Source organism: Acipenser ruthenus, chromosome 1, assembly GCF_902713425.1.
Source record: "Acipenser ruthenus chromosome 1, fAciRut3.2 maternal haplotype, whole genome shotgun sequence".
NCBI lineage: Eukaryota > Metazoa > Chordata > Actinopteri > Acipenseriformes > Acipenseridae > Acipenser > Acipenser ruthenus.
The window spans coordinates 83,535,393-83,553,186 of record NC_081189.1 but is presented as its reverse complement, the minus strand read 5'-3'; the positions used below and the strand labels follow the sequence as shown (position 1 = coordinate 83,553,186).

At 37.1% G+C, this 17,794-nt stretch overlaps 1 protein-coding gene across 4 annotated transcripts in view; it reads right to left on the bottom strand.

Moving 5' to 3' along the window:
- LOC117421180 (uncharacterized) overlaps positions 1-17,794 on the bottom strand; it is a 100,536-nt gene that overhangs the window by 2,047 nt on the left and 80,695 nt on the right. For all 4 annotated transcript variants that reach the window (XM_034035241.3, XM_059031216.1, XM_059031227.1 and 1 more), the window contains 5 exons: positions 16,331-16,381; positions 11,930-12,009; positions 8,587-9,354; positions 7,435-7,615; positions 48-195 (listed from right to left, as the gene is read on the bottom strand). In XM_034035241.3, coding sequence (XP_033891132.3) covers positions 48-195; positions 7,435-7,615; positions 8,587-9,354; positions 11,930-12,009; positions 16,331-16,381 — 1,228 coding nt within the window. The remainder of the gene's footprint in view (positions 1-47; positions 196-7,434; positions 7,616-8,586; positions 9,355-11,929; positions 12,010-16,330; positions 16,382-17,794) is intronic.

Sequence of the window (17,794 nt, the reverse complement as noted above, 5' to 3'; positions counted from 1 at the left end):
TGAAGTACTCTACCTATATCAGAAACCTTTCACTGTAGATCTCTTACCATTGTCCTTCCCTTGCTTGATCTCCTCAGCTGTTCGATCAATCAGCACATAAAGGGACCAGACGACGCAAGAAATGGCAATGATGTGGAATGTGACTGAACACAGAATCTTTCTTTTCTCACTTGTTGTCATCTGAAGTTTCTCCCACTGCAATGACAAACGCAACATTGTAAAGCAACTTCCTTGAAATACACCCACACCCGTATGTTCTTAGTACAGGTGCTATTGGATTAATTGACAATCTGATTTAGTCGTGTACTGTAGTCCTTGTTAGCCAATCTGCCACTGGTACCAAACATTGACACACCAGGTGAGACAGATTAGTAGTTGCTGTATCATATTATGAATAAACGTCTATTATGACCTATTATCTAATATTATTTAACCACTCATTTTGCTTATGTAGGAAAAGTCTGTTTTATTGAAGTGGGGTGAAGAAAACAGAAAAGTTATTATTTTGTTAAAAAAAAAGAATAAACCATGTTCTTGTGCCACAATGGCATGTTGCCATATTTGTACAAGTGAGCTGCCTAGCACAATATTAGTTCTGTATCATTGTGTTGCCATTGCTGGTTTAGTAATGGTATGGTAGGATTTTTTTTTTTTTTTAGGGAAAATACTTATGTTCCAATAGTATCCAATTCGTAGTATATTTAGATTATTTCTGCAAGGATAAAACAGTAAATGCTACAACATACTCACATCCATTAGTGTAGGCATAACAAGATTAAATTAAACATTTAAAAAACAGAATACCAAATTTGGTATAACTGCATAAAACATATATTGCAATTCTATTAAAAAGCATATGGCAGATTGAATGAAATTAAATGAAAAGTAGAATTTTTTAAGGATATTGTGGGCCATTTTATGCTGGTCATTTTATTCCTGGCAACTGGCAACTTCTCTTGCTTTATCCACTATGTACTTTGCTGCCATCTGCCTGCAGTTATGCTTATCACTTCATCTATACTTTGATGTTTATTTCTTCTTTAAAAAGGCTATATTTTACTCATTCCTGATGTAGAAGATATTATAGTTACTAAATCTACATTTCATTTTAATAAAACTGTTATTTATTATTATATGTTTAGTATGTTAGGCTAATATTCTTTTAGGGCCTTTTCTTCCCCAATTACCCACTTATATCATTTTAAATCTACTATATATTTACTCTTAAGTGACCAGTTACATACAGGCAGAGGACCCTGGAGCATACATGTTGCATAATATAATAACTGAAACACTTGCTGTTGATTTCTCAGACCCTTGATTATCCCTTATCAGTGAAATGATGTGGCAGTGAAATGTGTACTAGTAATGGAACTTGATAGAGACAATAACAGAATATAGTTGCTTAACAAATATTAAGAGTGTTCTGTCTCTTTGCACAAGAAACATAAGGAGGTCAATATCATAGTTACCAACACATTTAGCATACAGCTTTGATATAACCCAGGGCTTCTCAAACTCGGTTCTGGGGACCCCCCGTGGCTGCTGGTTATCATTCCAACCGAGCTCTCAATTTCTTAACTAGACCCTAAATTAAACTAATAATTTGCTTAATTAGACTTTTTACTTGTTTTCAGCTCTTGAACAGTTGCATATTTCAAGTTAGCTGTAACATTTGATAAGTAACTTGAACTGCAACTGTTTGAGCTGAAAACAAGTACAAATGTATAATTAAGCAAATATAGAAGGCGTATAAAGAAAATTCTTGGATGCTACAGACTTTAATTTGACCTAGAGTATCATAAAATACAAGTGTGTACCAAGAATGAATCCACCCAGATGGTCTTTATCATCCATAAACCAAAAAGCTGCATAACATTGAAAATATAGGTTAGCATCTCTTTTGTGCATCATTGTTCTTCGCGTAACAAGAAGGGGGAGTCGGTGTGTCCACAGCCCAAGAGGGAGGAGTCGGTGCGTCCACAGCCCAAGAGGGGGAAGGCCGGATGTCCACAGCCACAGGAGGAGGTTAGCTGGGAAGCCCTCCTCCACAGCAGGGGCATACCATACTGTTGCTGTATCTGTGGGGAGTGGGGGCATTTCCCAGTGAACTGCCCCTTCACAGGAGAAGAGGAGCAGGAGCTGCCTCTGCCTCCTCCCCCACCTCCACCAGCAGAGGGAGAGTACCTGCTGGTTCCACCTCCATCACCGTGGGAGGAATACTTGTCGCTCCCACCTCCACCAGCAGAGGGAGAATACCTGCTGGTTCCATCTCCATCACCTTGGGAGGACTGTGTGTCACTCCCGCCTCCACCAGCAGAGGAAGAGTTCCTGCTGGTTCCACCTCCACCGCCCTGGGAGGACTGTGTGTCGCTCCCACCTCCGCCAGCAGAGGGTGAGTTCCTGCTGGTTCCGCCTCCACCTCCATGGGAGGACAACGTGTCGCTCCCACCACCACCGCCAGCAGAGGGAGCATTCCTGCTGGTTCTGCCTCCATCGCCGCCACCAGCAGAGGGAGCATGCCTGCTGGTTTCACAGCTGCAGCCAGAAGGGGAGGAGGCCCTGCCGCCTTCGCAGCCAGAAGGGGAGGAGCCCCTGCCGCCTTCGCAGCCAGAAGGGGAGGAGCCCCTGCCGCCTTCGCAGCCAGAAGGGGAGGAGCCCCTGCCGCCTTCACAGCCAGAAGGGGAGGAGCCCCTGCCGCCTTCACAGCCAGAAGGGGAGGAGCCCCTGCCGCCTTCGCCAGGAGCAGAGCAGCAGGAGCTGCCTCTGCCTCCACCATCACCACCTGAGGAAGAGGAGCAGGAGCTGCCTCTTTCTCCACCACCCGAGGAAGAGGAGCAGGAGCTACCTCAACTCAGGTGGGTGTTTAGGAGTGAGAGCGGCGAGAGGAAACGAAAGCAAAACGAAATTAAAAGATCGTATTATTTTTGTGTTCGAGATTTGTTTTATTTAAACCCTTTATTTTGCTCTGCGAGCACAGTGTTTTTGTTTGAATATTTTATTTATTTTTATTACCTTTAAATAAAACGGCAAACCCGCCTTTTTGTTTTAAACTGCAGTGTTTGTAGTTCCTGCTTCTGCCGTGACGTCACCACCCAGCCACCCAGTCACAAAGGTACTTTGGAAATAGGAAATAGTATGCTTAATGTATAGGGTAAATACATATTCATAGAAAACTTGCTGTTGAAGGATAATTTTCATAATAAATGAAGCAATAAATCAATAAATTAATGCAGCTCTACCTGCTAAATCATCAAAAACAACCAGTAATTGTTGAAACCTTTTCCAGGTACAAATCATGAGACTGTATATAAGACGGCATCTCCAGAATGTAAGTAAAGAAAGGAAAGAATAATTTATGTAACAACTAACACAGGTATGTATCTTATATATTTGCTTGGAAAAAATAAACTGCAAAACAATACTTTTTTTTCTGAAAATAACCACAAGAGAGCGCTATTGAATCACTTAACTACAAAACAATACTGTACAATTTTTAATTTTTTTTTTCAGTTTGTTTTAATCTGTTACATAAAGAGTTAAATAATGCTAAATATCTGATGTTTCTAAGCATAACATTAAAGCAGAAATGCAGAAACACATTAGCCAGGAATAATACATTATACACTTCTAAATCATAACATTATTAATATTTATTTCTTAGCAGACACCCTTATCTAGGGCAACTTACAATTAATACAAGATATCACATTATTTTTACATACAATTACCTATTTATACAGTTGGGGTTTTACTGGAGCAATCAAGGTAAAGTACCTTGCTCAAGGGTACAGCAGCAGTGTCCCCCATCTGGGATTGAACCCACAACCCTCTGGTCAAGAGTCCAGCACCCTAACCACTACTCCACACTGCTGCCCCAACATGCCAAACCTACTCAACCTGCAGGTGTCTTTTTTAATTATTATTATTTTTAATGATTATTTTTTTTCCCTTTGTGTGAAATATGTTTTTACCAATAAGGTATCTGTAACGATCAACTGGAATAGCTGTAGGTCTTGTCTATGGAAGTTAGCCTCCACACAACACCTTACATGCAGTAGTATTAATGTATGCAGTCAAGGTAAACATTCTCTCAACAACTGGACTTGTATTTGTCAAATTGTCTGAATTTATTATCATGACTAGGTATGGAACTTAGCAAACATGGGGCAACAGTGTTTTTTTGATTTTTTTTAAAGCAATGTATTTTAATACATCTAGGCTACTATTTTGAAGGAAGTGCAAAGGCAAAAGGTGATTTGTTTTTCTGAAAGGAATAAAACAATATTAACATGTATTGTCCTTGTTATTTTGAGAAAGCGCATCTAATATCCATGGAGTGAACTAATGAAATAGAAGAACAGGCCGAACTGTGTTTCCATGGAAACTGTGTACAACCGCATCAGAAATCAAAGAACACCATGATGCAATGCTAGGGACAGAAAGCTATATTCTAAATTAGCTTAAAAGGGAAATCAATCCCTCAGTATGGCCACCTGACCACTCCAGCATTAGCTATCACTTCTGATCATATATCCTTTGGTGAATAATAGATGAGTAGTTGAGGTTATTCAGATATCACAGGTACTGCAGCAGCACATGGATTCATCATCAGACTTGATACTGTTGGCATTATAAATCACATATGGGCGCACACTGAAGCACTTGTATTAACATGTTAATTAGCATTTACATTGTTGTTAATGTTTTGGCGACAAGTTAGCACTGAAACGATACTGTATGCAATCACAAAGTACATTTTCCAGATCATGTGGGTGAAAAAAAATGATTTTGTGTGTTGTTTGGTTTGCTAAGCTTTTTGGGTGGAATTGACCTAAAAGGTACTTTTCTTGTTGTATTATTATACAGTAAATTTAGGTGATGTAAGATTCTAAAGCACCATTATAATTCCAAATTATAATGTTTGTCTAATTTTGAAAGAAAACAAGGAGAGAGAACATTAACGATGAAGCAAAATATTTGGCCAACAAAATTACTGTTGAAAGATATATGTTGTGGTATCCCTTATATATATATATCCCTGGTAATAGCATTGTAAAGCCCACAGAGGTATGGTAAAGCATGGCAAAGCATGGTAAACTATGGTAAATGCAAAGTATAACCACTGGAACTGCATGGGAAAGAAATGCAACATTACAGTGTAAATATACCGTGGTAAACCTCTATGAGGGATACATTACAGTTAATACACACCATGTAAAGTTAAAGATTCAAGAGAACACGTGCTTGCACGTTGAATCGGTCTTCTCCTATTGTATTCTTCTAAAGGGATCTGAGAACATTCTGCTGACCAAAGGGTATTGTTTTTGCTTTATACACTTCTTGTGGCAGTTGTATATTACTCATATTGTACTCCTAAAATACAAATGCAAAACACTATCTTAAACATACTGTAGCATGAATATAACAATAGCAATTTGGCAATAATATGAATTATCATCTTGTAACATGCCACAGCAATGCCATTCTCCCATTAAAATATGTGAATCGTAAAAGAAAAGAAAAACATTATAATAGCATTTTTCTTGTTGAAAACAATTGTCTACACTATGAGGTTGATAATTAAGGTTGGGATTTTGTCATGGAAATTTGTACCAAAATGCATGGAGTAGTCTGGGTAAATGTGTTCAAAACCTCTGAGGAAGGGGGAAATGACAGGGATGAAAATTCAACTGTGTCTTTTTAAATACAACATACCTACATAAGAAATAATATTAGTTTGTCTACAAAAGTAGAAAAAAATGAAAATGACTCTGAAAAAATATATTTTTTTAATTTATTGTGGTTTTCACAACATCAAATGTGAACCGAAGTGACAAACTTCAAGTCTTTACTCCTGTAAATAGGTAAGCTTCTCAGCGTATACACCTACAAACAAAAATGTTTGTTTTATTATTATTTGTTTATTTAGCAGACGCCTTTATCCAAGGCGACTTACAGAGACTAGGGTGTGTGAACTATGCATCAGCTGCAGAGTCACTTACAACTACGTCTCACCCGAAAGATGGAGCACAAGGAGGTTAAGTGACTTGCTCAGGGTCACACAATGAGCCAGTGGCTGAGGGGGGATTTGAACCAGGGACCTCCTGGTTACAAGCCCTTTTCTTTAACCACTGGACCACACAGCCTCCTATTTGGTGGGTTTTCGTCCCAGCATTATAAGGCAGCAAACAAATGTAGGTTTTACATAACACTTGAGAAAATAACTTGTAAAGTTAAACAAATCTCTTTTTGCACTTCTGCTGTGGCCCAGTTTGCAGCTATTTTACTTTTTTATTTGTTTATCACAAAACGACTGTAATCTACTGATACATTGCACAATGAACAAAACAATAAAGCTCAGCTTTCATGACATACAATTTGGGGGTATTGTGCTGATCGTGCTTCAGCACTTATTTTTGCAATTTATTTTTGATATGCTTCAAATGTGGCAAAGTGTGAAGTTGAGGTATCAGTGGCTAAATTGCAAAGCCGAGCTAGTTCAACTTCCTTCGCACAACTGTGAAAGAAATATTATTCTTTTTTTTGTTTTGTGTTGTTAAGGTGGAATTTCAAGAACAGTTGGTAAAGTTCAAAATCACGGACACCAACAAAAATCGCGGAATCCGTCACACCCGTGACTTAATCCCAGCCTTATTGATGATAGTTGCATGCATACTAGTATCTGTTTAATTTAAACAAACTTGCGACTTCACATTAAGGAGAGACCTGTTTTTTAAACTATTCAGGGGACGTAATGAATTACTTCAGCCTGGCGCTGATATCACTACAGTGTCTTTCTTTGCTGGTACTGGATAAGGACACTGCTGACATTAGCTCAAACAAAGTGAGACATAACAAATGAAAAATATTGTCAACCAAGCCAGCTGTACTCAAATAAGCCAGCTGTAATGCATTTTAGTATGGTTCAAATGCCTTTCTTAAGGGATTGTGTGTTTAAAAATAAACAGTGAAGGTATGTGTAGGTTTCTCATGTGTACATACTTTGATCACACTCTTTCTACAATGCAGAAAAATAAAGCAATTGTAGAAAAAGCAAGGGACTTCAGACAGTGTTTGTTATAGCACGTATTTATGATGCAGTTAGCATTTTTACAATAGTTTTCCACAATAAATAGATGCATTAAATAGGTGCTTCCCTTGGTTTTTAGAGTATTATCAAATACCTTTAGAGACACTTGTTCTATATGCACACATAGCTGTGCACACACTTCTGTCGTCTTAATGAGATTCAAACCATTTCTACTCATGATGGGATAGACTAGACTGAGATCAGGGATCTGTGGGGGCTTCTTTATCAAATGACAATGATGCAATAGAGTAATGCCTTTAATCAGGATACCCCTATCAATTAGTTATGCAGTATTAAACACAGTTGCATGAATGTATTTTTTAAATGAATTTTATATTTACCTTGCATAATGGTTTGAGCTTTGTCTCCATTATGAAGTCGTATTTACAAAGCTCACAGCAGCGGGTGTCTGAGCTCTTGATCCACTGGTGCAGACAGGCCTGGTGGACAAAGTGCAGGGTCCCTGTACAGCGGCACGGTGTGATAAGGGGGCTCTCATCGTCTCCCTCGCAGTGACAGATCCTGACAGAACACACAGCACCATAAACCGCTGAACAAGCAAAATACCTTTTCTTAACACCAAGCATGACTTATCCTGCAAAAGTGAAATGTTTTTCACATTTTAATATAGCCCGTTTAGCCTACATATGGTCTCTTCACAATAAGAGTATTATTCAAACTACACAGCCTACAGTGGACCCTGCTAAAGAAGCTGGGCTGGAGCAGACTGAATATATTATGTTGTAGTCAGGGACATGTATTGACATCTGAGTGACAAGCCATGGGTGATATTACAGCGTATCACTAATTCAAAGCAACATCATCATTAAATCAGACCTGAATACCAAACAAGTGAGTTAAGTTATTTTCTGACTGGCAATCTTCAGTTCCCTGAATGGAAGTATGAATCGCATACCTTTAGTTTTAGTGTAACCCTCGCCTCCTTTTGTACACCTGCACTCCTTCAAGATTCATCAAGTTACCTTTGTTTTGTTTTTTGAATGATGCATAGACATTGTGGAATTAATGCATAGTCACTTTGACTGAAAAGGTTTGTGTTGCTCCTAAAATGTATACACATACAGTATCATGTTAACAGCTTTTAATAGTTAATGATAATGGTATGCTTATAGTTTTAACAGTTAATGATGATGGTATAATTATAGTTTTATAATGTTTTGATCTTAAAGAGTTCAGTACATTTTCAGTAATCTGCCTGGTAAAGTAAATGTACTTCAGTACATTTGTGTTATATATATATATATATATATATATATATATATATATATATATATATATATATATATATATATATATATATATAATATTACTTAAGTCTAAAAATCTAAACGTATGAAACTAAATTTAAAAGCAAATAGAAACACATACACCAGTAAACAAAATATTAAGAATAAAATGATATGATCCTCATAGTTAAAATGATGAGCATGTAATGCACACCTTCTGCTCTGCGGTATGGAAAGTAAACCAACCTGCAAGCTTCTTCTAAATCATCATTCCAATCCTCATCTACTAGTGGACGATGGGCTTCACCATTCTGGAAGGTGCTAGAGCAAACAGGCTTCTTGTTCTCAAGCACGGCAAGGGTTTCACCACCTGTCTTCTCATAGGTTTTCTTGATGACTTCATCTTCTTCGGGCACAGATGATGTGTCTGGATGCTTAACTTTTTTAGTTTTGCCCTTGACATTCCCTTCTTTCTGCTCTACAGGCTCTTGGGCCTCCTGAGAAGACGGAGAAGTTGAGTGGCTTGTTTCCTTCTTCTTGGAAGTTTTCCTCCTATGGATCTTCATAGTCTGCTTTTCCAAATTCGGAGCTAAATTGTTCTCTTTCTTCTCACCTTCTTCAGAAACCAGCAAGTCCATCTCTATAGCATTGCGGTCTTGAAATCTTTCCTGCTGTTTGTTAAACTGGTTGCGTCTTCTGATTTTCTTTGGGGCTTTGGCTCTCTCCCTACTCCAGCTTCTCGCTTGCCTCCACTGGTCCTCATCTGAAGATGTGTCAGAATCAGGGTGGAACCCTTTCCCTCTTTGTCGGTGGTATTCTCTACGTGACTTGGAGACCTTCTCGCTGCATTCCTTTTGGGCCTTGATGAACTCACAGTTCTGACAGGTCTCCTTGTTCCTCCTAAGCCTTTGCTTGACCCGTTTCTTACCAGTATCCCTACTTGTATTTGTCAGCACCATAACAGGGGTGTACTGCTCACACTCATCGTCTTGAACCTCAGGAAGAGTGTCAGGTCTTAGCAGAGCAGCAGCAGCAGCAGCAGCAGCATGCAAAAATGGAAAATGGAGAGTGGAGAACAGAAAGTGACGTGAAAGCGTGACAGACATGGCTAAACAGATAAAAACACCGTGTAACAAATTTTTTTTTTTTTTTGGTTCCTGGGTAGTAAGTGTTATTTCCTAATTGCTTATGCCTCAAAAGTACAGAAAATGGCTATTATTCCCCACAAACTTTGCTTTTGTGACCAGGACAGTGATATTTTGAAATTTACCTATTTTCCAGAACATTCCAGATAGATTCAGTGCTGAGTAAACTTGGAGTAACTTCTAGAACTTTCTAGAACTTTCCAGTAATATAAATAGTAGTATAAATACAGGGGCCTTAAGCCCACCAGTTCAGTTTAGTTCCAGCTGCCTAAGTGGATACATATCTGCATTTTTCTGAGATGGCATCAAGGTCATAGGAGACTTCAAAATGGTGGCATTCCTGATGGGTCTCCAAGGCGGTTTTACCAAGTTTCCCTGCTATCTTTGCCTTTGGGACAGCAGGGACACCAAGGCGCACTACCACAGGCGGGACTGGCCACAGCGGACCGAGTTCTCTGTGGGGAGGAACAACGTCAAGTGGGAGCCACTGGTGGACCCCCGGAAGGTGCTGATGCCACCACTGCACATCAAATTGGGCCTTATGAAACAATTAGTCAAAGCTCTAGATAAGGAGTCGGCAGCCTTCAAGTACCTTCAAGACTTCTTCCCTAAGCTGTCTGAGGCAAAGGTCAAAGCCAGTGTCTTCGTCGGACCACAGATAAAGAAGATCCTGGAGTGCAATGAATTCCCCAAGAAGCTCACTAGTAAGTAGAAAGCGGCTTGGAACAGCTTTGTCGCAGTGGTTCAGGGCTTCCTGGGGCAATCACAAGGCCAAAAACTATGTGGAACTGGTTGAGACTCTGGTGAAGAACTACGGCACAATGGGCTGTAGGATGTCCCTCAAAGTCCATATCCTTGATGCTCATCTTGATAAATTCAAGGAGAACATGGGAGCGTACTCGGAGGAGCAAGGCGAGCGCTTCCACCAGGATATACTGGACTTTGAACGCCGCTACCAAGGACAGTATAACGAGAACATGATGGGAGACTACATTTGGGGGCTGATTCGTGAAAGTGATTTACAGTATAATCGTAAATCTCGAAAAACTACTCACTTCTAAATCTTTTGTAGTCATTTTTGTATTACTTTAGTATAAATACATGTTAATTTGGATTCATATGTTGTTTTTTTCTGACTTTATGTGAACGAAAAGACACAAATTTGCCCGTTTTCTCATTGCAAATAGCTAAATTTCAAAATATCACTGTCCTGGTCACAAAAGCAAAGTTTGTGGGGAATAATAGCAATTTTCTATACTTTTGAGGCATAAGCAATTAGGAAATAACACTTACTACCCAGGAACAAAAATTGTGTTACATAGTGAAATCAATCAAACTAAAAAAAAAAAGAATGCTGATATTACTTGTGTATGCATTATATTGTAGGTATCAAATGGTTATTTTTTGGTAAAAGGTGAATACTTTCTTTAAAACAGGTATTCAAACTGTTTTACATTTCTATTGCCAACCAACTGATACCATGATATTGTGTGTCTGTTGAATTAATAATACATTTTGTTTTTTCTAAATCATGCACGGAAACCTACTTAACTTACTGGATTGTGTTGTTTCCGTAGTTATCTACATGTACAGTATGAGTATGTAGAAGCAACTGCCTGTGCTTCTGGGTGGCCTTGTGCAGAGCCACATGTTGCATAAGTTTAAAACACTTATATCTGGAAGGGTACACCCCCCCACCTACCCCCTAGACATTCGTGGTCACTGAACTCAAACTCAAGACTATGTATGGGCAAACAAATCAATGTTGTGAGGACGAGTTCTTGTTATACAATATAGAATATTCTTTAGCCACTAATGCTATATATATATATATATATATATATATATATATATATATATATATATATATATATATATATATATATATATATGTGTGTGTGTGTGTGTGTGTGTGTGTGTGTACTAAAGCACAAAATGTCATAACTACATTACTTTACTATTGAAAAAGGGGGGCAGGGTCAGTTTACATCTATTGTATAAATGACTGTACTGGAATCATATCCAGTCCTCAGAAATGAAGTGGTTCTCTGGTGTTTACCAGTTGGGAACCATTCAGATCCCCCTTAAAAAAAACATATTATCTCTCCTCTGCTGATGACCTCCATTCAGCATTGCTGACAAAACTTCAAAAATCAACCCCCACCACCTTATAGGTAATACTAGGACAGTGGAGAACCCTAAAAATCCTCTTATAAATAAAATGAGGTTTTAAAATGGCCACCAGCTGTTATGAAATCTGGGCCTTTATGAGGATGTGTAATTTGAAGCACACTCTGTGTAAAAGGAATAAAGGAAAGATGTAAGCACAGCACAAATATTTGGCACAGTCATAAAGTAATGCAGAAGGATGATACAGAAGACAGAGCCAACAGGCAAGCGAAGACATGAACTAGAACAGAACTGATTTATTTTCCTTCACATACCTGCAGATATCCTGAGTAGAAGGGGAAACAGATGTACGTGATTGACTTCTAGGAGCTGTTCCTGTTGTAGGACTGCTTGCCTGTAAAGACCAGTCATATAATTTTACCTTTTTCTTAAAGAAGGGCATATTGGGTATATCGTTATCTTGCTATTGCATTGCCACTGTTTAAATCTTCCATAGCCGTGACCCAACAGCACACACTTGTTTCAGTAAATGAAAGATAATACCGAACTTTCAAAAAGCTTACTAATAGTGAAACTAGTTTCAGGAAGTCTCGAGCTAAAGAGCTGTGTACTTAACCCCTAAGACAGCTCTGCTGATGATATTGTTAATGCTGAATATGAAGATTTTTGCTCTGTTTGATATAAATGCTATTAATTGGTATTTTACATTAAAGCATATGCAAATTGTGATTCTTTTGAAGTTGTAAATTAGGGAGAACTATCATGAATGCATTGTAACAATCCTGATCCCTACAGAAACATGTAGCTAATCAATGTGGCAATTGGCTATACTGTTCACTGTCTTTTGGGCAACATTTTTCATCTATCAACAATATGTACTCTTCTGGGGGTGTTTTATTATGGGGTTGCATTGGCTATCCATCATATGCAGAGGGCATATGCGCTGGGCAAGGGGCTGACCCTGTGAGGGGAAGGAGTTTAGGATATGATTTATACTTCAGTCTAGGAGGAACTGAAAAAAGTAGTTAAGCATGGTGACAGAACTGTATTAACTACAGTAGGGTAGCTAATACAGTTCTGGGGTAAGATTATTTGGTGCTGAACTTGGAATATTATTTTCAGCCTTCTTTGCATGCTTTATCATTAGTTCTACTGACTTGGCTTAAAAGAGGTAATTGTATGCATTGTCACTCTATTAGTTATGGTACATGTGATTATCATTAAGATGGATATTGATTCTGTAATTCAATATTACAGTAATACAGTTTTTAAATAAAAAAAGTAATGTCTGAGTAACTTTGAATTGGTTTAGAGCAATCAAAATCCTAATGAATTAGGGGTAGATGTATTAAGATGGGCCATTTGCAGCGCAAACATACCACAATTTGCATTTTCATTACGACAATTCACAAAGTGCACATTTTGTGGTATGTACTAAGAAAAAATATGTTAATGAAGAGAGCCTCAATATACAAATTTAAATATTATTTGCGTCATCTTAGTGAGATCTCTAGCGAGAGTTGTGCGACATTTTTCAAATAAAATAGCGGGAGTTGAGTTGTGCTTTGCTGCAGCAGAGAGTGTCAGAAGGATAACGTCTATACATGCAAGGGTGCAAGAATCAAAATAATATTGTTTTGTTAAATGTAAATGTCATCTGTACAATGCATTCTGTTCCGTCTTCATTTTACCTATTTTAATACAGTTTATATGTAAAAAATGAATGCAGTTTAATCCCATCAGATTCTATAGTGGGGCCCCAACCTTCACCCCCAAAAAGTTTGTCATAATCATACAATAGCCCCTCGCTAAACCGGACATGTCTGTCCGATATAAGGAGGTGTCAGGTTTAAAAACAATATAATAAAATCGCACACACATACATTTACAGTTTTCAATGTATTTTAAATATAAATCATTGCACAGAAATAACACTAATGTGTTTTGGGTAGGCTACAGCTTACATTATATACAGTATACAGTACAGTAGTAAAATCAAATGAATACCCAGCGCACATTTTTCTACTTTAGCCTACTGGTAACACAAAATAAATCATGCTGCTGCATTGTACACATTGCTGTACAATGCAAATAAAAGATTATTTTCAATTGAAACTAAATGATTTTAGGGTTTTTTTAAAATTTTACTTTAATTATCATTATTATTTTTAACTTGGTCTACTTAGTAGCCTTGACAATTAACACACAATAGATCATGGTCCTATACAGAGGCTCAGAATGAGTGGAGGGGTTAGTGGCAGTCTATTGCTCCCAACATGCTGGGAAAACCAGAAATGTCATAGAAATTTGTTTTCAAGGCTTGTAAGTACACCCTGACTTTAGTGAAAATTAGGTACTTGGGTGTTCGTCTCAAATACATTGAGCACAACTAGCAACAAACGAGAAAAAGCAGGCTGGAAAATGCCAGCAACAATTGTGACTGTTTAAAACATGCTTTCAAAAGTTCTTAACAAATTGATGCAATTGTAAATGTCGCAATTGCCCGCAGCTTTAGTACATCTCATTACAATATTTCTGATCCCTCATTTGCACTCTCATCTCCACCCTGTTTTTGTGAATTTCTGCAGAATTACATTTTCATTTAAGGCTAAAGCGCAAATAAGAACTGTGGCTACAAAGCATTCATTAAATTTATGCTAACCGCGTTGCGTTTAGAACATAAGAACATAAGAAAGTGCACTTCCTTCTGGTTTGCAATGATTGCGACAGACACAACACTTTAGTACATCTACCCCTTAGTCTTTTTTGATTTCAGGAAGGTTAATATATCAACTCCTTATTATGAGTCACTGTGATGGTATTGCAGGAGCATTACAAATTGAATACTGTGATAGATTTGGAGTTTGCAAGTCATCTTCACTGACAATCAAACCCTCACTGTTACACCCAGTGTAACTAATTAAAAAGTAATTATTTACTGTAGGTCATGGGATAATTGATTCTGTAGTACTGTAGTCTATTTTTGACAGGTTTTTGCATTTCAGAGAAGCATGCGTGTTAATGATAACAAATAAAAGCTTTACTCTGTACTTGTCAAAGTAGTTATTTGTTGTGAAAGCAGGTAATTCATTGTAATGTCTACTCTCTTTAATTGCTAGAAGAGCATGTGTGACACAAAGGAATTAAAACATATTTGTCAATTTTACCATTCCCTTTGAACTGATACATTTCTAAGAACGTTTTCTTTTCCGCAATAAGATTGAATGAACTTTTGAGTCGTTCACTCATTTTTGCCCATGGTGATACAATATAGTACACAAAATATAAGACAGATCTATTTTACCAACATCCACTGCCTGCTAAAAAACTGACTAACAAAAGTCTCCTAGTTACTGTCCTGTAGACTGTTTCTCATATTACTTTACTCTTTTAAATTAGTAATCTATTCGGAAGGCATAAAACATAAATGAGAAGTTACTGGAAGTATAGATCTACTCAAGTATTTAAGAGCTTACTTTCAACACTATCATACTGTATTAATGAGTATTTCCCAAGCATCACATTTTAACAAATTTGGCTGATACATAATATAATGACAAACTAGTATTTTGTACCTAGGGGGTTTATCATAGTAGATACAAATACTGTATTTTCAGGGTTATTTAAAAAAAGAAAAAAAAAACCTCTAGACTTACAGTATATTATATAAATATGTTGCTCAGTGCCTTGTTTAAGTGTACCTATTTTGGAATGCATTGCTTTAGCTATAACTTAATGTGATAAAGTATTTTCTGTACATTCAGATTTGTATACCAAGGCATAAAGCAAAACATGATTTTAAAAAGAGTTCTTTTCAGAAAAGTCTAAATCGTAAGGGTGTCTTTCAATTAATGTAAACAATGGCAAATCTAAATTAGGCCACTGCTTTGAGAAACAAGGTCCTGTTTTAATGATTTAAACAAAAGTAGTGTTTAAATCTGCCAATTTTAGGTCAATTGAAATAAACGTCATGTACGCAATTATCCACTGTTTTAATGTTGGCATTTTTGCAGTCCAGTATTTTCACTTTTGATTCAATTTAATAAGCCACAACACTAGTTTATGCCCTGAGTTACAAGTAATAGGACTCTTATATTTGTGTTCTTTGCTGATGATAGGCAACACAGAAGTTAATGGGTAAAAGAAAATTTCCCTCAAACTTACAGCGTTAAAGTGAAAATAGTCTAGAAAACAAAAATGTCAACCGCCAAACAATAAGAATTAGAGAATGTTGTTAATGAGGTTAGGACATGTTTATAAAGCGAATACACCTTTAAGGCACCAAAAGGGTTTGTGGTTTGAATGAGATTTAATATAAAGCATGATTGCAACAGAGTTATCTTTAATGTTTTTTCGTTTTATTTTTCCTTTTTTTGATAAATTAGTGGATAATTAGTTAGATTAATGACATTATACTAGCAAGTGTAAAAGACAAACAAAAAGCTTCAAGCTGTGAATACAGAGTGAATATTTATTTTACAGAATCTCATGTTGGAATCCAGTGACAGTTTAACAAAGCAATGTATGCAGTGTTACTAAACAGATGCCAAGCTTGATCAGAGGAAAGTAATTCTACAGTACCAGTAGTTTATAGGTTTAAACAGGTTTCATTATCCATACATTGCGCCTAGGTTTACAGAACACTCCATGAAAGTTAATAGAGTGCTGTGTTTACACTCATGAGGGAATGAAGTATCCTCTATATCTTTACTTACCTTGGAGATGTTACTGGATCGGCTTGCTGAGCGCCCTGGCGATTTGTCATTCTGAAAAATAAAAAAGGAATCTTCATGATCTATTGCTTGTAAGCAATTACAATAGGACAGACCTAAAAAAGCTTTTATATTTGCTAATTGGAATCTACCTATTCCATAGGGTTTAGAGTGTTAATTTGTAGTCACCAAAGATGTCTATAGTCGGCAGAAAAGGCTATTCATTGTTCAATATCCTTTTTCTGTGTATTCATTCAATAAATAAAAAAAGGATTTCGTAATCGTAATTATTTGTAATCTGGATAAATGTAATCCAGCTGTGACAATTTCTTAAAAATGGATCAAAACAATCTAGATAAATGTAATCTCAATCACAAAATATAGGATTATAAAATTACAAGTTTTGAAAAACCAGCCCCTGAGGATGAATCTAATACCTCTACTTCGTCTAGAGATGAAGTATTGAGTGATGTGGCATTAGGTGCAGTGCTAATCTGGATTGCTAGTCATAATGGCAGTTTGATCTAAGGTACTGTATAATACTCATAAAACTGTTACAGAATTGGCCTGCAAATGGAGTGGACTTTTAAACACTGCCAATTGACTTTTAAACACCATCAACATTATATTTATTGCTAACTCTCCAACATACAACATTGTAATTCTCTGAAACACAGTCACAGTCCACTAAAATTGAATTCCCACTTTTTGTCAACAAAAAATAATAGACCACAGTATTCAGGTATTATGGAGTTAATGTTACTAATAATAATAAAAAATAAAGTTAATGTATTCAAATAATAGATTTCCAGCTGTCACTTCTCGTCATGTTTTGTAACAAGACGAATTTTATGAAGCTTCTTTCACGGTATGACCTTTTTCTAATTCAAGCTAATCCTATTACTGCACCTCCAAATATAAGGACACATTTATAAAAGGACAGCTGTCCTGAAATCAGTCAGTATATGTTTTCATGTAATGTGTAATTAGGCTCAACTGTGGAGATGAATAAAGGATAACCACAGATGTTCACAGAGTAACCAACAAGACATGACTTCACTGTACTAGACAATAGTAAGTGTTGTGCCTTTTTGTTCAGTATACCACTGTAGCCTTTGTGCAGGCGACTTTCTGTACGTACAGATGTCACTCTATAGATGTATCAAGAGAACCGCTTATCCATTATGATGAAACTTGCTTAGGGCATCCTTTATCAAAAGTTCTGTTTTATAATCTAAGGATATACAGAGGAACCAGTCCCTCCGTCCACATGTTCACATCTGCAGTAATTTTCTGAATATAACACACCCGCTGTGTATAACACACATGGGTTACTTGCCTTATGTAGCATAATGCATACACACATATTGTATAAAATGCACCTCAAATATACAATCCTATCAAAAACACCATAGTATACTATAGAAGTTGATCTCCTATCCTTTGTCTCCACTAAATTTCCAACTG